The sequence below is a fragment of the Eurosta solidaginis genome, chromosome 4, assembly GCF_040869045.1.
Source record: "Eurosta solidaginis isolate ZX-2024a chromosome 4, ASM4086904v1, whole genome shotgun sequence".
NCBI classification, from domain to species: domain Eukaryota; kingdom Metazoa; phylum Arthropoda; class Insecta; order Diptera; family Tephritidae; genus Eurosta; species Eurosta solidaginis.
In genome coordinates, this window is record NC_090322.1 from 177,548,805 (window position 1) to 177,571,195 (window position 22,391).

General features: G+C 37.5%; 1 protein-coding gene and 1 pseudogene across 1 annotated transcript; one reads left to right on the forward strand and one right to left on the reverse strand.

Annotated features, from left to right (window-relative positions):
- The window catches only part of LOC137250715 (uncharacterized), a 166,969-nt pseudogene that overhangs the window by 25,509 nt on the left and 119,069 nt on the right, over positions 1-22,391 (reverse strand).
- On the forward strand, positions 581-11,483 carry Cyp308a1 (Cytochrome P450 308a1). Its single transcript, XM_067778712.1, is given in 7 exon segments — positions 581-779; positions 832-1,070; positions 4,753-4,848; positions 4,934-5,121; positions 8,101-8,350; positions 8,413-8,542; positions 11,335-11,483. Coding segments are annotated over 7 exon segments (1,251 nt in total).

Below are 22,391 nucleotides of genomic sequence, written 5' to 3' on the forward strand. Positions count from 1 at the left end.
ACAATTAAATAAAAGCGTTGAGCGCGTGAAATTTCTAAAAATGTGAGGCGTAGCATAACCTGATTAAGGTTCAGTTGGTCTTGTATGTGACTATCAATAGAGATTTGACGCATCCAACGCTTTTATTTAATTGTCTGATCAACGCCCTAGACTGATGAGGAGTGTGATAACTAGTACCTAGGACCTACCTAATTATTTTCTATCTTTAAATATTATTACTACTTAATGTAAGTATTGTTTTCAATAAAACCGTTTAACTTAACAAAATTTTTTCAATTATTTTATTTATTTATTTTTTTTAATAAAATGTTCGCGAGGAATTGGCTAGGGCAGGCCACTACACCACGGCGGTCGCTTCGTGGAACAATGCCATATTAAAAACAACTCATGCTCATACGGAAATAAGTGAGTCGGCTTACCATTAAGCTTGGGTTTCAAACTTGTTGTGAGGTAGTATATGACAAGTAAAATTGATTGCATGGTAAGCCATTATCAGTTGCAATAATACGAGATAGCTAAAGTTCGAAATAGTCTTTCTACTTTTAAGTTTAGTTGCGTTATTCATTGCTATAAACTTACAATGGTAATGCTCTTATTACTTTTAACGCTGCAATGCCTCTTTGCTATTCCAATATTATGGAGATGTAGCTATTGCCGTAGACATGGTGTTAGTTGACCGCGCGGTTTACCAATCTTTGGAAATATGCTTGAATATTTTTTCGGTCGCAAGCATCACGGTTACGTCTATAAGGATATTTATGAGTAAGAATCAGAAGAGTGTTTTAAATGATGACTTCTTGTGAATGATTGATTTTTTTTTTTTTGCTTAAGCGCACATACACATATGTTGGTATCTATCGTTGTTCAATGAACCAGCTTTATTGATGCGTAGTCAAGATATGATAAAGGAGGTCATGATACGCTCATTCCAACACTTTCAGGATAATGTGCTACATATCAATAGGCAACGTGATCCAATCGTAGCTCATAATCCTTTTGTAGAGAAAAGTGATTTATGGGGGAATATGCGTGCTGAAATATTACCAATTTTTAGACCAAATAAGGTAAAAGCGAACAGGCAGTTGATTGTTTGTAAGTTAAAATTTGAAGATTTATAATCCAAAACTGAATGAAAATTGTTGGGGAGTGCTCTTAACATTCGATTACGCATTCAACCAAAATTTTCTATCAAAGTCATCTAGCGATAGGTTCAGAAAACTCTTACTATATGAGCTAGGTCAACTTTGATACAGCAAATTAACTCTACAAGCCAGGCAAGCAATCAAGATTAATGAAATTTTAGTGTGTTATACAGTCCTTAGAGAACGTCGGCTTGAGTAATACTGGTCTCCTGGCGTGAAAGGGATTAGGGTTCAGAAAAGAATAACTTAGTCACGGTAAGTGCAACCAAAATTTCTTCGATGCACTAAATTGATAAAGCATCTTTTTTATGTGAACGATCTGAGTTCTTTTTGCCTTTTCTATTGATATGTGGATACACATCATAGGTACCTAACTCCGTCCGTACTGGCTTTTTAAGACCCAGAGTAGATTGGTATTAAAAATAGGCGAAATCGATATTTACGCCCACATTTTCATACAATTGAAAACAAAATGGAATACTTTATTACCAGTGAAAGTCATCTAATGGGAATCCAAGGAAACTAGCACTCTCAACGGTAGTGGACTATAGGGAAGCTGGCGTATGTTCCACATTACTATTGAAAAGATGGTTGGTATAATGTGCGGACACTTCGCATGCACATGTATGTCGTATGGACGTATGGCGGGATTGATTCTGAACAAATAAGAGTTTAACCTGTTACAGCATTCACAACGCCGTTGGGTCAGGACGACTCGTGTCTCACATAGTCGTGTTATTTCTTCTTCTGCAAGGGTAGGAGAGTGTATATTACTAAAGGGGTTCACCGGGCGCGCCAATGCAAAATTCTTTACCGATTCTGTGTGCATTTTGCCTGGGACCTCCTTGTGCTTGTCTAGATCAAACGGCTATACGGTGAGCCGCATGAGTTTTACGCAAACATCAGCATAGTCCAGAGAGTTATAAACACGGCGGCTACGTTGGCTAGGCTATATTATGTGGAAGAAAGATGATGCTTCGGCTCAGAAAGTATTTTTTTTATCGTTTCCCGCCTACTGAAGCAGAGAAAGAGGGTCGCCCTCATTTCGCTGGAAGTAACAGATGGCAATCGATTTAAATTTTCGCGCCTTTGCTAACTGGAGGCGAGGAAGCGGCTGGCGCTGCTTTTTGGACGTCCATAAACGTTTAAACGTTAAACATCAATTAAGTTCGTAAGTAAAATGAACACTGCTAACGTCAGAATGTGATTGAAAGAAATATTTATTATGTAATTGTAGCGATAGTTAGGTTAGGTATGAAAGAGTGCATAATAATACCCCAAGTGGTTCAACGATTAGTTATGAAGAACCAGGTTCTATGAAATTATGCTGTCTTCTTCTCATATACTTGAATCTTTCTAATTGCAAGGAATTTTTGATTTTGGTAAAACACATAATTTATAACATACACTGAAAGAAAAAGACTAGTAAAATCAACCGAAATACGGGCCAATTCAACCGAAATTTCTGTTAATTTTTATCCATCGCAACAAGATGTTGAATCAACTGCGGCCAAACCGTTGATTCGTAATTGACCGTTTTAATAGTCAAATGAACAAAAAAAGTTGTTGCGACAGCTTTGTACGAAAGTGCCTATGTTGCCATATACATAAATAAATAAATAAATGTAAGAAGGCGCGATAACCTCCGAAGAGATCTAAGGCCGAGCTTCTCTTTCATGTTGGGTCGTGATCCTCTTGGTTTTCCCTACAAATTGGCCGGACGGGACCTACATGTTTTATGCCGACACCGAACGGCATCTGCAAGGCAGATGAGTTTTCACCGAGAGCTTTTCATGGCATAAATACGGTCGGAGCGCTAGCCAAACACTGCCGAGGGGCGACCCCGCTTAGACAAATTTTCTTCTAATTGAAAAACCTTATTTCTAAAATTTTGATGTTGCTTTTCCCGGGGTGCGAACCCAGGACATACGGTGTGGCAGGCGGTGCACGCTACCATCACACCACGGTGGCACTAACTAACCTAACGTCAATTGGGCTACATCAAATATGCTGGCACACATTAAACATTATACACTTAATTATTTTGTTTTATTAAAAGCACTTTTACCAAATTTTATATTTTATAATTAATTTAATTTGTAGTTTTGAACTTCGCTTTGCAAATAGAAATGAAAATAGTAGTCACAAAACTGATTCTCAATTCTTTCAGTTGCAGCTCAGCTCATTCTCAATTTCTTCTCTCGCATGTAGTTGCCACACTTGATTGTTTCGAACAAAACTTGTAGTATAAATGTTTGACGTAACATTTTAAAAAGAGAACTTGTAAGTTATAGAAAACTAAAGAATCAAATTGCAGGAAGGTAGTTCACCACTGGAGTAACTTTACATGTAATTCGGCAAGTTTAATTTTCGTAACACTTTAAGTTGAAACGATTCAAAACAACTCAAACTTTTATGATGTCGGAAACATCATCATTAAAAAAGGATGTTCTTTATCATCGTATTAAATTCGTTCACGTGAGTGAAAATTCGTAAAAGCTTGAACAAAATGTTACTAACTTTGGAAAAATCCTGTTCGTTCAAACAAAACTTTTGCAACAAGAAGGCGCAATTTTGCATTTCGATTGGAAGAGAAGTTGCAAAATTGTACCCGATAGATAGGTGTCCCGGTATCCCATAATTTTTTCGCAGTAAATTCAAAAAAGGGTTTTTTCGTGTATTGATAACTGAAAAACTAGTTTTTTGTTGTTTTCCCCTTTTTGTGTGTTTTTCCGATTTGATGGTTTTCTTATTTTGGTGTTTTTTTTAACAAATGGCACCATCGTCATAAGTACAAAGTAGAGAGCGCAGTGAGCGTAAAATTCTCTTTGAAATTTGCTCATGTATTGACCGTTGATCGCCGTTGAAATGACCTGTAAGATCAGTTGTGTTAACAGGAAAATCAGTTAGATTGACCAGGAATCTGTACATTTTACAGAATTTTGTTAACTTAAGAGCGACAATTTCTCTTGTGTTGAAATAACTAAACTAATTTGTTCGTTTGACAAAGAACTCGGTCGAATTAACCATAATTCGATCAATTTCACCGAATCTCCGTTAAGTCAAGAACAACAGAATCGATTTGTTGATTTTACTAGCACCATTTCTGTCAGTGTAATAGCTGTGTTTTTTTACATGTATATACATATGCACTTAAAATGTATATGTACTGTTAAGTGTGTAAGTATATCTACACTTATGAAATTGTTTTGCAGGAAATTAGTACTGATTAATTTCTGTATGCATTATACTCAGTTGCAACTGAAATTTGTCTCACCATTTTATCTCTATACTATTCTCCACTTCTATGACCGAAAAGTGTGTGTGTCCACGATTCATCGCAACCGATTCAGCTATAGGTTAAACACTATGACCAACAGAGGTGCATGTCTCCGCTGTCAGAACAACCCATTTTGTAGCGAGTTATTTACCAATGCCGCGAGTCTTCACTAATTGCCGCTAGATGGGTATTCTGAACATTATCTATGTGACGATAACAGCCTTTTTTGATCGCGAATGCAATTGTGTATACATGTAAAAAGAAATATAAATATATTCAAACTAAATGGGTAATTATTGTTTAATATATAATTTTATTATAAATGTCAAGGCTTTCTTTCCACATATAAAATCAATTTGTGAAAAGCTCAATGCTCATGTGGCGCAACAGTTGCAAAATTCAAAGAACTGCTTCGAAGCAAAAAACGTATGTTTGATCCAGCTTATGATAACAAATTATGGAATAATTGCACTTACTAATAGCGTTTTGTTTGTATTTTCAATTACTACAGCTTTTATCTAAGTACACTATTGATGTCATAGCTTCAGCAGCTTATGGTCTGGATGGTGGTGCACTGAGCAGTTCAACTTCAGATTTTACCAAACTCATACAAAATCTATTCTTACCAAATGACTGGAGTTTACTCGAAACTACAGCTTTACTTTTCTCATCCTCTTTGGGCAACCTTATCAAATATTAGTAAGTAAAATGGCGCTTTCAGCGTACCCTTTTTTTGTGATACGTTGCATGTTACATGTTTCCGTCAGTTGAGTTGGAGATAATTTGTTCTCTGAACGGCGAGTTTCCAAATGAAAAAATATCGTTAAATTTTAAGAAAAACGACTACTTAAGTAATTTTTTACGCTTCTTTATAACTAAAATGCGCTTAGTCTAGGTTGAGTCCGGGATGAGTCGCAAAATCCGCAAAGAAGTATGCAACTAATGCCAGTTTTGATCTCTTTGTATGCGTTGAACTGTTTTCTTTTGTTTGAGCATGTGCTATGAAGAGACTAATTTTACCCATTTATACCAGAACGGCAACGATAGGACCAATCCCTTTTGTACCCACATGGGAGCGAATGAAGACTAATATGTTTTCTCATCACAAAAAAATTATTAAGTCGCCAACTCATTCCAAGGGAAATGGTTCGACGATAATGGAACATATGGTCCAAGGCATTTAGGTTCGGTATTGGGCTACGCATTTTGCTTAAATAATTCGAATCAATTACCTATAATCTTTTTTATTTAACTCACTTCGTTGCCGCTTGTTTTATGTTTCTTAAAATACATAGATTTCAGCCTGACTAATCCCAACTGTACCCAAAAGGGACTACAGGGGATCAATTATGCCCCAAGGTAGACAAAAGAGATCAATCGGAGACCGCTCTCTAAAGGGTGTTGCCTGCATTTGCTAAGTTTGGAAGTCGGATGGATTCCGGTTGCTCGGAGAAAACCCTGGCTCCAACATCGCATTCCACTTTGGACCCGTCACTATGGAGTGAGGTTGCGCCCTTTTAACAAAGTCTGCAAGCTGTCCAGTCTATACTCGAAGAGAAAAGCCCATCACGATTTCTTTCTTATTCCGGGGATGGTGTGTTCACACGGAAACCTGTTCCAAAACCCAGAACTTCTCAGTTTAAAGACTGAACCTGCTGCAGCAGCAGAGTATGAAGTATTATACTTAGCACATCTGTCGGGCACGAGCTTAGAGGTCCCTTTACTCGTGCGCAGGCTGCCGATTGTATATTCTTTAGCTTACTGATATTATGTTCGCCCCGTAGATTAGAATGGATCTTACGTCAGTGGTATAAAGTCACATAATAAGCTTTGGTTTCAAACCGAAGTTCCTTTTCAATTTTCTATCACACGTGTAGTATGCCTTATCCTTTTTCAATATTGCATTTCCATGGTATTCAAAATTTTAAAATTTTGGTTCTTAGTCTTTCAGACTAGCATCGATTTCGGCTTGCCTGTGCTAGAACAGATCGATTAACGTGGAGGGGCGATCCTGCCACTGTTGAGTCTAAGTCTTCTACACATGCTACTAGCTCTACTTAATTTTAATGAAGTTGGAGCTGTGCGAAAACTCATAAAGGTGTGGATAGAATGCTCAGCTGACCTCTGCCCCTTCCTAATGTTCCTGTTGTAAACAACGCGCTCATAGGAGCTTGTGAAATCGCTTTTTCCAGCATCGATTCTACAATCACGCTGACGCTATATTACTAAAGCTCCTTCTATAGTATGAAGGCTACCAATATGGACTGTATGAGAGTGATCTTTTTACGGTGCCTATTAGTTCGTGAAGGATAGCTTCTATTGACTTGCCTTTCATATGCGCATGCTGCGCCTCCTATTGGTATTATTTTTGACCTGAGGTGGATGTCCAAAGATTTCTGTAGAATCGTAAGCACGAATGAAGTAGGGCTGCTGTCATTAGCATTTTCATAGGTTCGCCTACCACCCTTGCGAAGTATATTACGTTAAATATCGCTGATTGCAGATCTAAAGTCTTTGGAATTTTCGGGCATTCACCTACCAGTCTTTTTTGTGATTCCTAGCTTAACTTTCCAACTTTCTTCATCTGCCTCTTCCGAATCAGTGCAGGTCTCCCCTTTCTCTGTTTCCACTTACGGGCCTTTTATGCTGCACTACCTTTATATCTGCGTAAAGCTCAAACAGCTCATCACTATACATCCGTTGATATTTGATATTCGCCGGCGGCACCACGGGAAGTAACCATGCTGCACTAAGACTTCAAAATATTTCTGAGCCAGAGATCGGAAACATGACAGGAGTGATCCATATACCGACCCTGGTTAAAAGGTTTGATTCACGGACGGATCAAAGCTTAATGCCACGAAAACGTGGGCTGTTATCTATGGGCCGAACTTCAAGAAATTGGTATCTATGGGATGCTGCCCGATTAGTTTTTAGGCAGAAATTCACGCAATAGAAGTTTGTTGTTGAGAATGTCTGCGGAGAGGCTTATTTTCGAGAAGTATCCTCATAATGTCGCACAGCCACGCAGCCTTACGTACCTTGAAGTCTTGCACAACTACTTCCAGGCTTGTAGATGAGTGCTTTGCAGTTATAAATGATCTGGGAGCCAACAAGAAGGTTTTGTAAAGATAAGCTCCCGGGCTTCAGGGACATAAATGTAATGAAAAGGCAACAACAGTAGCTGGGAAACAAAGCAGTTCAGACAACATTGGATTTATTGCCAATTTGTTTATACTGCCAGCAAGGAGAGCATCAGCCAAACTCATAAATTTCAGCAGAACTCTCATTGAGTACTATAAGGCGCATTGTAGTTTGCGATGTCACGCAGATAAGTTAAATCTATCGATGGGAAAAAATCTGTGGCTTTTGTGAGCTGGATAATGAAATGCCGGTTCATATTATTGGCGAATGCTTCGCTCTGACATGCCTTGGACTGCCCCATCGAATAATAATAAAAATAGACCCGTTCAGTCTATGTGTAGTCCTCACGGACTGGCCAGTTCAACCTAACATAACATAACCTATAGGTCCAGTTTATTCCTGATGAAAATCTGACAACTGCTACCACATTGGAATTACTGCATGGGACTTATACTAGTCAGAGTTAGATTACGAAAACATGCTTAGACTGCAAGGTGCATTTAGTCATAGCACATTATTTCACCTCAATTACAGTTACGTACTTTTGAATATAAAACGCTGGATGAGTGGTATTATAGGTAAAGTTTTAGAGAAAAAATGTGGCTGCACCAACATGTCAGATGATTCAACGTTAAAGTCAAGCGATTTTATGCAGTGGCTTATCGATGCCAGACAAAAGTCAAATGAACCCGTTGATGGGAAGACAATTATCGGACACTGTATTACATTTTTAATAGAAGGTATTGAAACATCTTCTTCAGCTATGGCTTTTGCTTTGTACGAGGTATGAAAAAGAAGTATTTTATAATTGAAATTTTTTCTTTAATATGACTGTTTATCATTTCCTTTGCCCATAATTCATAGCTGGAATTGCGTGTGCAGCGTGAAATTGATGAAGTGTTGGCACGCTACGATAATCAAATGTGCTATGAAGCCATACAAGAGATGTCATATTTAGGAGCAACCATAATAAATGGTAAATTGGGGTACGTAAGGGCAGTTGAGGATTTTATGCAAATGAGCTGCGTTATTTAATTTACAAACTGGTGTAGTTCATTTTTATATTACATCGGCATCATCATCAACATAACAAGTTCACCATCTATCCTTGTTTATCCATAACTGACGCCAATCGGCAGAAACAACGGATGTCACCTACCTCCCCTAAATCATTCCTCTGCATCCAAATTGCGGTAACGACTGAAATACTTTCTTGGCCGGGATGTCTTTGTCCATTCGCATAATATGACCTAACCCGCGAAGCCTTTGGGGTTTTATTCGCTGCTCTATCGTCATATCTGCGTAAAGCTAAAGGTCATAATTATACCTCCTTGGATACTCGTCGTCGGCATCGCGGACAGTTCCATAAATCTTCCGGGGAAATTTTATCTCGAACACTCCAAGAGCAATCTCATCTTCTCTTGACACCGTTAGTGATTCCGAGCCATACATCAGGACGGGTATGTTGAGCCACTTGTAGAGCGTGATTTTACTTTTCAATTGCCTACTCAGTCTAAAGCAGCGCTTGTTGGCAAGAGTTATTTTTCGTTTGATTTCTAAGCTGAAATTGTTTTTGCTGTTAATACTGGTTCCCAAATAGGTGAAACCGTCACAGTCTCGAATTTGTATCCGTCCATCGTGTCTTGGCTGCCAGAGCCTTACCAACATTGCATGGAACTTAAATTTAGATATATCAGCATAAAAGCAGTTTCTTTGTCGCTGTCGAAGCTGCTTTGAAGTCGACAAAAAGAAGGTGAGTGTCGACTCTCTTATCTTGAGTCTTCCCCAGGATCTGGCGCATCGGTATCCGTAGTAGATTTACCAGTTCTGAAGCCGCACTGATAAGGTCCAATCAGTTTGTTGAATATGGGTTTCCGTATTCCGTACAGTACGCTAGACAGAAGCTTACACACGATATTAAGTAGGCTGATTCCCTGGTAATTTTCGCGGTTTGTGGGATCATCTTTCTTGTGGAACAGGCAGAGCACACTTTAATTTCTATCTGGAGGCATGCACTGATCCGACCATATTTTGCTTAGGACTTCATGCATGCCCTTTACCAACACTTCGCCTTCATGTTTGAACATCTCGGCGAGTATTCCGTCATAACCTGGCGTCTTTTGATTTACTAGCTGGAATATTTTTATTCTCACTTCGTCATAGTCGGGTGCCGAAACGTGTTTTTCATCATCGGCGATTAGGGTATCGGGTCCGTCTCCTCCTTCGCTAGATAACAATGAGGAGAAGTATTCCCTGAACCACTGCAGTAATCTGACCGGTCTTGAAACCTTCCGTCATCTACCAAATTTTTTGGATAGATTTTTCGGGCATTATACCTATCAGCCAGCCTCTGAAACTTCTAGCGCCTGCGCCGTTCTGCCTCACGTTTTTCCTTCTAAATAGGCGTTACTTTTCCTTCAACGCTTCACGATAACGCTCCAATATACCGCGCGTCACCGCGGCCTTACGCAACGTGGCTCTATAGGCAGCCTACTTATTTTTCGAAGCACTGCGCCATCCCCAACAAATCAGTTGTTTTTACAGGCTCACTGGAAACCTGCGATGTCAGTAGCGGTTGTACATAATGTGAAAGTAGTTTTCTCCCACTGCTCGTCATATCAAAGATTGGACTCAGAGGGGTGATGTTGAAGCCGAGTGGAGTAACCATCAGATGTTTCTTTCGAGAGCAGCTTTTCGATGCTAAATTTTCCTGGTGTCACTGCGCGTACTGTCTTTGCTACACTTAGGCGTGTAGTAGACAAGATAGTGGTCGGAGTCGATATTTGGACCTCGTAGAGGGCGCACATGCAGGACACTGGAACTATGTCTGCCGTCTCAATTTTGTTTATTGACAGCCAAATAGCTTGATGTATCTTTTTATCCTAGAACCTGTTGCTACAGCGAAGTAAATCAGCCTCAACCCATTGGGAGATGTTATATCGTAGAGGGGTAATATTCCGACTGTATGACAAAAGATCCTTTCCTCGTCCATCCTGGCGTTACAGTCGCCCACCATAATTTTAATATCATGGGAGCCGTCAACGTATGTATGTATTTTAGAGTTTTTCATATTTTATAATTTTTCATATTTTATATTACACTAATAAAATATGTAGTTACTAGCCGGACCCGTGCGCATCTTGCTCAAAAACTATATAAGTCCCATATCAAATATCAACAGAAATCAGCTGTTCTACCAATCAATCATCTACCAATCAAATCTTACATGCACTTGCGCTGCCTTCTGGCGAATGTTAGCAACTGCCGGATGTGCAGTGTTACTTCTAATCAAACATTCACAATAGTGCCATAGTACAAATAGATTTCTTTGTGTGCCCACATTATCGTTTATTTGTAACAAATTATTTTAAAAAAATATAGCTAAACAAAAGCACTACGACTTATAATGCCCAAAGCTCGCTAATAGGATGAATCCCCACCTTTACAACCAAAACTTTATTTATAGATTTGGATTCCAAATAAGAGCGAAAAAGAGAACTGCATATAAAAACAGCAATTAGAAATAATATATAAGATGCTTTTGCTATGTCAGTGCATATATGCAACATCTAAATCCATAATACATCAACAACTACAAAACCATATGTGAATAAAAAATATTTGAAAAAGTTTTTGACGGTCCATTGCTTTTTGATAAGTAAACATTTCCCATATCAACTGCTCAAAACTCTGAACACCCTAATAGTTTTATTTTTATATGGAGCATTGATATTCATCAATCTATATAATTTTTTTATATCACTCCAGAAACATTACGTCTATATCCAGCTATGGGCACCTTAATCAAAGAGTGCACTGAATAATTTAAGCTACCGGCAAATTGTCCGGGTGGTAAATCGTTTAAGGTCCCAGTAGGCATGGTTTGTGTCATACCTGTAAAAGCTATATACATATAAGTATGGATATTATGTATACTTAAGTGTACAGGGCAATAGCGGGTATAAAGTCCAATTTTAGGAGGGCAAAGGTGTTGGTTTTGTAGTGGGGAGAAAAATTCGTCGTCAAGTTCTGCCGTTCACTGCTATGAAAGGGCATGTCGCCCTGATCCGCATCAAGGCAAAGTTTTCAATATAACGTTTACATGCGGAACTAGAAAATATATACGATGATATTTTAATCATGTTACGCGATTTAACGCCATAGTGGACAAGAAAGGGGTCTACAATCGAAAAATTTAGCACACACGATGTAGTATCCTCCAACAGGTTGGGGCTGATTGACTTTGCCGCTGTTCGAAATATGGGATTTGGCAATACCAGGTTCCATCATAAAAATAAACACCAAGCTACTTGGCTGTTAGCTGATCGAGGTATAGGCAATAAAATTGATCACGTCGTGATCGGAAGAATGCAGACTTACAGAGCCCGAATTTGCGCACTCTACGAGGTCCAAATATTGATATCTAGATATGCAAATACCTCTCTGCAGCGAAGATGACCGAAAATGAATGAGGTGCCGTCGAAAAGCTGCTCACGAAACAAACAACTGATGATTATTCCACTCGTCTCTCACAACTGGTCCCTGAGAGCAATCTTCGATCTGACGATGTACCTCCGCTGTTGCCGCCATGGGTTTTCAGAAAGCCCGCAAAAAAAAAAACTGGCGCAACGAGTAATGTCGCACCCTCTCGAAAAAAACGGGCACTCTTTATGGGGTGGCACTGAGTACGATCGCGGTAAATTGAAGCATTATCGTGACGAGAAGAAAGAATAAATGCGCCTATTTAGAAGAAAAAAGTAAGATGCAGAATGGCGTCAGTGCGAGGAGCTTCAGATGTTGGATGATTGGAAAAAAATTCGAGGGATGACGGCAGGTTTCGGGACAGATTCCTGCAGATATGATAAAAGCGATCTGGTAACTGACGTAGCATGTACGCTTAAATAGCTGGCGAGGGGGAAGACGAGCCCGATACCCAAATTTCCGATGACGAAAAACATGTCCCGACACCGGACTATGACGATGTGAGAACGGGTATCGACGGACTTCCCGCCGGAAGCCCGAAATCATGACGGTATCGAGAGAATGGGTGAATTCGTATGCAAAATATGGTTGAACGAGCATTTGCCTACAAGTTGGAATTTAAATGTGCTGTGTCCAATGCATACACGAAGTGAGCCCGCAAACTGCATTAATAACCGAATCAGTCCACCTAATATAGCATGTAAGGTTCTATATGGCATACTGTGGGAAATTGTGAAACCCTAGTGAACGTCTCATAGACTATATCAGCGCGGTTTTCGACCAGATGTTCACGATGCGCCAGATCTTGATAAAAACTCACGATAGGAGAGTCCACATGACAAAGTTAACAAGGCTCTTCCATATGACGTTCATTAACACCATCAGCTCCGTAAGGATTGATATGGACCTCTGAGCCATTTGAAACCAAAGGCAACTCCCTTTAAAGCGATTTCTTTAACCTAATGTTAGAGAAGATACTTCGAGCAGCAGAACTAAACCGAGATGACACAACCTATCATAAGAGCGTGCAATTGCTGTATCTTCCAAGAGATCTAAGACGAGCTTCTCTTCCGATTTGCGTCATGCTTCTTTTAATTTTTCCAACAAATTGGCGGCACGAGATCTACATGTTTTACGCCAACTCCGCACGGCATCTGCAAGGCCAATGAGTTTTTAGGGAGAAGCTTTTCATGGCGGAAAAAAAATCCGAGTGTTTGCCAAATTACTACCAGGGGGCGACCCCGCCTTTTTTCTTGTGGAAAAAACTTGTTTTTAAAGCGAAAGAAAAGAAAAGGAAAGAAAATAAAAAAAAGAAAAGAAAAGAAAATAAAAGAAAAGAAAAGAAAAGAAGACCATCAACCATCGAACTTTTCTATAAAATGATATACCGTCAGATATATATCATAATTTTATGAAGTTCTGCTTAAAATCTGCAAAGTAGAACTGGTTAGTAGCTAAACCAAACAATCAATGTAAAATTATTCCTTGAGTGTAGGAACTTATTTTTTCCTTTCATGGAAAGCGTAAAAGTTATTCTTAGTAGTGTCAACGAGAAATACTTATGTACATCCAAAAATTAGCACAAATTATATGTAGTGCCGTAGAATAGCGAAAATGTTAAGTCTCGAGAAAGTTAAACGCTCGGGCGAGCCTCTTGTGCTTCCAACTATTCAGCCAACTGAGATGTCACATATGTCTTCTGTTCTTCCAGTTGAGTTTCCATCTTGGATGCAATCTGTGTCGACATTTCTGAAATATGCGTTTCTTGTGCTTAAATCTTCGATGTTATGCGTGTCTCCTACGATTCCAAGTGAGATGACATTTGCGACGACATTTCTGTAATGCGTGTCTCCTGTGTTTCCATCTTGGATGTTACTGTCGATGTTTGTGCAGATATTGCAGCCAAAATCGTGTTCAAGTCTGTGCTCGTAACTGTCTGCGTTGTTTCGTTTTTCTCTTCAATTTTTGTTGTTGTCTCGTCGCCATCAAGATGAAATACATACTCTTCCACGTTAATTCCTTCTGTTTCCATTGCCTCTCGTAGTCGTGCCTGAAGTTCGAGGTTATTGCTGGTTGTATTCAATCCACGGCTCTCCAACTCCTTCTTCAGTTGCTGGATCTTCAATTCACTCAACTTTGCCATGTCCAAGTTGTATTCGCAATCTTCGGAATTTATTCAAAAATTCCTCTTCTGACACCAATTGTAAAGAATTTTAGTGATATTTCTGTTATTTGCAAACTTCTACTGACGTTCGTATCGCTAAACTGTTGAAAAATTAACTCTAATATTCCATAATGCAAAATGGCCTTTATTAAAGTACTTCACAATAACACTGATACTTCACAACCAATAGCTTGCTTAAATCAAACTGATTACTGCTTACTCAGCTTTAGCTCCTTTTATACTCTCTGATATCTCGTTCGTGTATTTCTAGGCGTTTCTTCTTCAAGAATTTACTACTTGTTTACCAGCTATAAACTACAGATGCACGTTTATAGCTTCTCATATGCGCGTTTATATGTGAGTGATACTTGTACAAATGATTGCCTACTTTTGCGAGCATCTCAGATATATGCACGTGTATGTGTAAGAAATACTTTGCTGATGATTGTATACTTTTGTGAGCATCTCTCCGCTGCTGGCATGTACATATATGTAGACATAATGATTGATTTGTTTATGTACATACAAGGCACTGCTTAGTATCGGCTTATAGATGATAGTATCCCTCAGTGTTGCTAATGTTCGTCACAGTATGTTTTGAGTCAGATATAAGATACGTAAAAATAAATTATAAATATATTGAGTACTAGCATTTACTCGCGACTCCATTCACATGGAAGAAATAAGCAAAATAAATAAACAGAAATTAGTTATACTATTTATTTCGCACAAAAAAGGTAAAAAAACGGCAGCAAAGTAATCCCGGATTGATCTCGCTTACCATCTACATATAGCTCTAAAATGAGCCAGGAAATAGTCTTAGATATTGAAATATCGAGGAATTTTATTTCTAGGAAATATTTGATATATAAAAAGAGGACCTGCCCCCAAATTCCAACCTTCGCTAAAGGCTTGGTTTCCTCCAAAGCGGTGCCGCTTTATAATGGCCGTTACATATTTTGTCAAATAATTGAAATTATTTATAAAAAAACAACATTTTTGAATTAAAATAATTTTCTTGTACGTTTGTTTAAAGAAGATAGTAATAAACACTCCCAAAAATTTAAAGTACAATTTTGCCGCTCGTTTATCGTAACTGCTAGCAGTTTTCAGTAAAGCGGTGCCGCTGAAAACTGTGAGCGTTTGGAGGAAATCAAGCCTTTAGTAACCACAAAACGTACCGAGTTAGTTACATCTTGGCGAAAGATAATAAAATTGTCAGAAAATTATTGCCAGGGCTATTGGAGATATACATACATATGTATGTCCGATCTCTAGTAAGTTGTATCTATCATAGGTTATGACCGAACTTACTCATACCCAATTATTCCAGCGGCATCACAACGGATCCTCTGAGTTAGTTCTTAGTTTTAGCCCTAAACTGTTCGATGTTTTGAATGCTGTGCTAATTTTGTACTTTTAAAAAAAGCTTGTCAATTTATAAGTTCCCTTCCGGTATATGTCATTGTCGTCCAATTTTTTGTTATTTCCTTTTCATTACTTCTGTTTTGTTCTCTAGTGCTTTTTTATATCCGTTATTTGCAGCAATATTACATATTACACCAAGTTCCCTCTTATATGATTCATGTGTAAGGGGTGTTCTCTCAAGTCTATGTACCAAGTGTTTTAATACTGTATTTTTATGCTGTTGTGGGTGGTCTATGTATTATTGTGTCGGTGGCCGTTGGTTTTCTATTAGCAATTTTATCAATACTTATAGTTGATTCCTCCATCCTTTTCAAAGAACACTTAGACTCCAATCGTCGGGCATGCACTCATCCGACCATATTTTGCAAGGAAGCTGATGCAGGCGCCTTACCAACTCCTCGCCGCCGTATTTGAAAAGCTCCGCAGGTAATCTATCAGCGTCCGCGGCCTTTTTGTTTTTTAATCTGGTTATTGTTATTTTGACTTCGTCATAATCGGATGGGGAGATATTAATTCCATCATCAGCGATTGTGGAATCAGGTCCATCATCCCTTTTCGCTACATCGCTGCCTCCACTTAGGAGAGCAGAGAAGTGTTCCCTCCATAATCTAAGTACTCTCTGGATATCGGTTACAGGGTCGACGGTTTCTTTATTACAGGAGTTTGCCCCGGACTTAAAACTTACCGTCTGTCGTCGAATTTCTTGGTAAAATTTGCGGGCGTTATTCCTGGTGGCTAGCAGCTCAAGCTCTTCGCTGAAAAGGCGTCTCGCTTCCCTTTTGCTCTTTGGTTTTTGGTCTGGTATACTCGCATTGTATCAAAAAATATATTTACTTTAGTTTAGTGTATCCTACATGCTTCGCTCAACAAAGTCAGTTAACATTGTTAAGGCTTACCGCATGCTTCCGCGTGGCATACAAACACATAAATAGCTGAATTATTTACCAGATAGAACTATTCCAATCTTGCATTCCATGTCAATTATAATCCGCCAACAAACTGCCATTTTCACCACGCAAGCTACTGGTATTTTTAATATAAGATGGTCCAACATATAATAAATGGCTAAGTTTCGATCCTAACTACATATGTATTTACAGCAGCGAACAGAAAATAGAAATGGCGATTTTTTTTTCATCAAATTTCTTTATTTAATTTTTATTTATTTTTTCTATATTTGAGGAAAAAACGTCTATGATTTCGATAACTGAAAATATTTAAACCAATTGGAAAAAGCGATTTCTAAAAATTTCGAGAATCCGAGGAAACTAAGCGAAAATTTCGATCTATTTTTTTTTAGTTCTCTGAATTTTTTTTAGTATACCGCCTTGTAGCCCAATCAATTTTAGCCTAACGAGGTAAATTTTTTTTCCAAAGGGATTTTAGATTTTCTTCCTTATAATAAAAAAAGTTGTTCACGGATTGTATCGAGATGTACGGTTAGAAACCTATTTTTTTAAACCTTAACGGTGGTAACCTTGCAGGAGAGAAATAATTTCCGTCTCTTTGAGAGATACCTCCGAGTTATTGTTTTATTATCGCCTCATTGTCGATAGCAAATTATTGCAATAGAACTACCTATTTGTTATAGGCTTGTATACGTCGAGTTACCGCCTTCTCGTTGGTTTCTTACCTGCTTGTAATCGATGTGTTACAGGTGTTTCACAAGCCAATTAGTTAAAAAGTCGCTGACACGCCGATAGCAAATTCGTAACACTTCGATAAGAAATGGATAAAAAATCGTCAACATATTGATAACAAATTGATAACTTTACATTAAAAGATCGCTAACTTTTCATTTAAAAACCGATAACATATTGTTATCAAGTTGTTAACATTCCGTGAAGTGGCGAATTTTGGTAATTTCGCACATTACGATGCAGGTAGTAGATAAATGCTGCACAAACAACAGCAGTATAAGCAGAAGAGACAACAAATAGCTACACAACACATGTGCACATCACCAAAGATGCCTGACAATTTTACTCTATGTATGGATATACATAGATGTTACCAGTGAATATGATATGCAGCTAATAGAGAAGACTTTTCGCGAAAATTCTGGACTCTAAGAGACATAGGCTAACGAAGCAACTGAGAGTATTAAAGCAGCGCAGTCTGGAGAAAGGTAAAATTAGTTTTCTTTTAACACGTTATAAGTGAAGTATGCAAATACTTATATTGTCATGTTCTACTAACATAGTAGTGCTGTAAATAAAGATAAATTTTATTACAGAACATTTTAGTTTATTTATTCGACAATTCAGTGATTGGAACGGTAAAAAAAGGCGCAGTATTATCGAGAATCTGTAAGACTCTAAATAAAAAATCCTTAAGAGTTTTTTCACTTCTCCCTTTCCTCTTATTCTGAACAATGTTCGAAAAAAGGAAAGCCGATTAATATAGAAAAGTGGGTATTATGAATGTGATTGAAAGGGAGATTTCTCTGCCAATTTTTATGAGTTTTTTTACTTGCTAAATTACAGGCTGAACTGCCAGAAAATTGCTTTGCTAATTTCAGTCAATACCATATGAAATGCAATATAGTGTATTGTTTATTTCTAAATTTTAAATAAAATCACAGCAATAATTAAACTTTTAAATGTGTTAAACAAAAATAGAAATGCGCAACAAAATTTTAATTGGCAAAGCAGCTGACTTCGAAAATTCGAAATTCTTATTCCCCAATTATTGTTCTCCAAAGGAGAAAATAATTGGATGAATTTTTTCGCGGGAATAAAACATCCGTGATAACAAAGCTCCGAGGGAATATTTAGAATCGAGCTAAATATATTAGCCCTCAGTGCTGTAGTGATGCTGCGAATATTTGCATTGGAAAAAATAGTTTTGCCTTACAAATAGATTAAATGAGTTTGAGAGAACAGCACTATCTGGTTCGATAACAAAACTTTGTGAAAACATATCGATAGCATATCGATAACAAATCGATACATTTAAGGAAAATATCGACGATGATAAACTGATAACCTTTCGATAACAAATTGAAAACCTTTCGATAACAAACATTCCGGTAGCAAATCGATAAATTTTCGATTGCACTTGCATAACAAATCGATAACTCTTCTTTACCTCGTCGGATACACAATCAACATTAGACTTTATAAATGTACTAGCAGACCCGGCAGACGTTGTTCTGCTCTAGCGTTGGTTTATCTGCATACATTTTAAGCAATTTTTACCTCTTACTATCTCTTCCCTTTTCCTTATATTTTTATTCACTCTTCCCTCTGCCTGTTTTTCTCCATCTCCTTCTCCCTCACCGCCTTTTCCCTCAGTTATTCTCCGCTCCATCTATACCTCCCAGTCCCAATCCCATTCCCAGTCCGAATCCCAGTACTTAGCCAGGCAAACGGCTATCTATATACTAAATGTAATGCAAATCGGATAATGAATATAATTCGTTTGAATTAATCGAAAAAAAAGTGTCGTAAGTACTAATCTAGGCAAAGCGCTTCCTACATATATACTAAATTTCAGACTAATCAAACCGCAAATTCGAATAATATTTGTTCGAATAGATCGGTCCCTGGTACACTTCCCGGAATAAAACTTTACAGGAACGCTATCCTATCTTTCAAGTTAGATCAAACTGCACACGGTGTGCAAATTTGATTAAAATTGTAAATTAAGTAGTGTAGGAGTCCATCACATATGTACATATACACATATTTACATACTTATAATATAACCACCGAGAAGAAATTCGTAACACGTCCCTCATACCCTGAGCATAGATGTTCAAGCATGAGCATAGATCAAAATCACGTATTTTTAAAACTTAGCAACATATTCGATATCGGCAACCGGACCTTATCGGAATTGGCACTTTAAATTAGATACGATAGATAACTTTTATCTGGCTAAAGTCCTTTTTCGTCCCACTGTATATCAACAACATATATTTAATATAGTTACGTACATTGAAAATTATGAAATGTTTGTGTGCTCGTGGTCATCAACCGATTTTTAACATGATTAGCCCAATTCTAAATATTCCCCCGGAATCTTTTTTCGCGTTTTTTATTCCCGCGAAAACTTCCTTCAATTCTTTTCTCCTAGGGAGAACAATAATTGGGGAATAGGAATACACAGGTTTCTGGGTATTCAACAGAAACTGTTTGGTTAGAATTTAATTTCTCTCCCGAATGGGGAGTATTCTCGCCTCATTATGTAGATGATGTTCTAGGGACATAAGAAGACAACCCGTAAGGGTTCTGAGGGCAGTATTTTTGCAGGCCTTTAGCTTCTTCCAGTGAGTAGCCTTTAACCCCATTTAATTCATAATCTGTAGATACTTTTCTCCCATAACCGGTTTCAGCCTTTTCGAAGATTGTTCAGAATAAGAGGAAAGGGAAAAGTGAAAAAACTTACATGGAATTTTTATTTATAATACGAGAAATGGGAGAAGGGAAAAAAACTCGCTAGGAATTTTTGTTTAGAATTGGGCTGGATATCTTCAAGCTTTGAAATAGATCTCTAAATACCGGGGTACACAGCATATAGATAAGCTGGACCATCTTTCGAAACTCGCTCGTTGTTCAACTGCACAAATGTTTGCTCGAAATTTTTATTTTTATTTTCAAAGGACAACGGAGGCTACCTTTAAGAGAGAAAATACTTAAAACTAACTTACTTAAAAATCCATTCGTTTCTTTGTCGACAATCTCCACATGATATCAGGCACCTATTCACAAACTCACTGAGCCTTACCCACTCTTAGGCCTGTAAAAATAGTCAAACTTTCTTGCGTAAATCTATATGAATCATCGACAAAAGCACTAAAAATAAAAATTGTTCTTACATAAAAGTCAAAACACAAAAATAAGCCAAACTTTTATTTTGTTTCATGATTTTATCGATGTTTTTAATGAATTACTGCAATTTTTTATTTCTCGGAGTTTTCGATATCGAAAAAGAAGCGGTTTTAAATACCAATCTATTCTGCAACTAAAATGCGTTTACATTCAAAACTTCAGCTGATACAAATTTCCATTAAACTGAATAATTTTCTTAAAATACTTGATAACCGTATGATTGAGTGTAAACTCCGAAACTTAACATCCTCCCAAATATATTTCCATGTGCAAATAATGGGAAATTGAATGTCTATAATGTCTGCTACGTGCTACTGGATGTGACTGGTATTTGCGGAAATTTATTTGATTATAATTTTTTCTTTTTAAATTAAAATGGAAAAATTTGCATTTTATATGGACAACGAATCAGCGACATACTGGCTTTACGAACTTTATATTTACACTTTTTAAATTGTTAATAAAATAGCACGCACAAAGCTACGTACATATGTATAGGTACAAACATACAATAGGGGGGCCAAAAAACAAAAAAGTTTTATTCTTCTACTATTGTTATGGTAAAAATATTATTCAGAACACCCTGACAGCATCTGTTTCTCTTAGAAAACATAATAATTGAAATTCGATTATTATAAGCCGGTGTTAAGCTCATGAATTCTTAAATATAAGTATAAACTGAACACACCATTAAACAAACATACATCTGTTTAGTTTCATTTGTTTTCAAAAAATTTCGGTTTCGAGTTTGCGGATTTTTTTTACATATAAGATTTGCTCAAAAAAACGTCAAACTTCGAAAAATCTAAGAAAAACTAAATTTGTATGATTTGGATTTTGATATTAAAGAGACAAACATATTTTTTTTATATCAATATTTTGTTGATTTCGTTTTGCAGGCCTTCCTGACAGGGGCAATATTGTTAATATTATTAAACCACTCCCACTCCGAATTCGAATGCAACCCCAACTCCCAATCGCAATTTCTCTCCAACTTCCACACACTCCCTCTCAGCCTTCAATCTCTATCCCATTCTCTTCTTCTTTATCTTCCATTTCTCTCCATACCTTATTCCAGTTATCTCCACTCCCGAACCCTTTTCCCTTGCACAGTATTTATTTTAAAGATTAATAAGGTACCTTGTTTTGTTCGCTTTTATACGGGGCCAAATTTGCATGATAAACTCACAGGCGGGTTTCAGTAACCATCTGCCATTAGCTTTCTTGGTGAAAAAGACAACCAATTAAATGCAAATAGCAAGATGAGTAGCGATGTATTTCCACTGCTTAAATTTGGTGAGCTGTGACCCCCCTGCTATTCCATCAACAGCAACATATTCTCTAGGTATAACTCTGTGACTTGGCACAAACATCAGCGCTGTGGTATGACTTTCATTGTCGTTGCATGACTGTTAATGTAAATTATCACGGACGTGGGATTTTAATATGATAGTAACTTAGCCTGCTTTATAGTTGTTATTTCAGCCTTAAAGACATATTAAGTATAGTGAAAAGGAGTTGGAATATCTCCGTAATCGTGTCTCAATGAAATGATTATGAGAGCGTCTAAGTATTGATGTAAATTTATTGGAATGGTACCAAAAATTATGACATGGACAAATCTGATGTTGCTCCCTAGCGGGATAAGTACATGCATACAACTTGCCTTGAGTTTACTGTACAGGTGTTTCGGGGAATGTTTGAGCATAACTTTTAGTAACTTAATGGGCCTGGTCATGTAACATTTTGTTGGCCCAGCCATATATACATATATATATTCATATTTATTCATACGAGTATGAGCTTTTACGCATGGTATGGTAAGATATTGAATTTTAAAATTTTCAAAAGTGGTAGAGATTTTGTCTGTTGACTTAAATGAAAAGCCTTCTAAGTCAGCATTCACGCATTTAAAC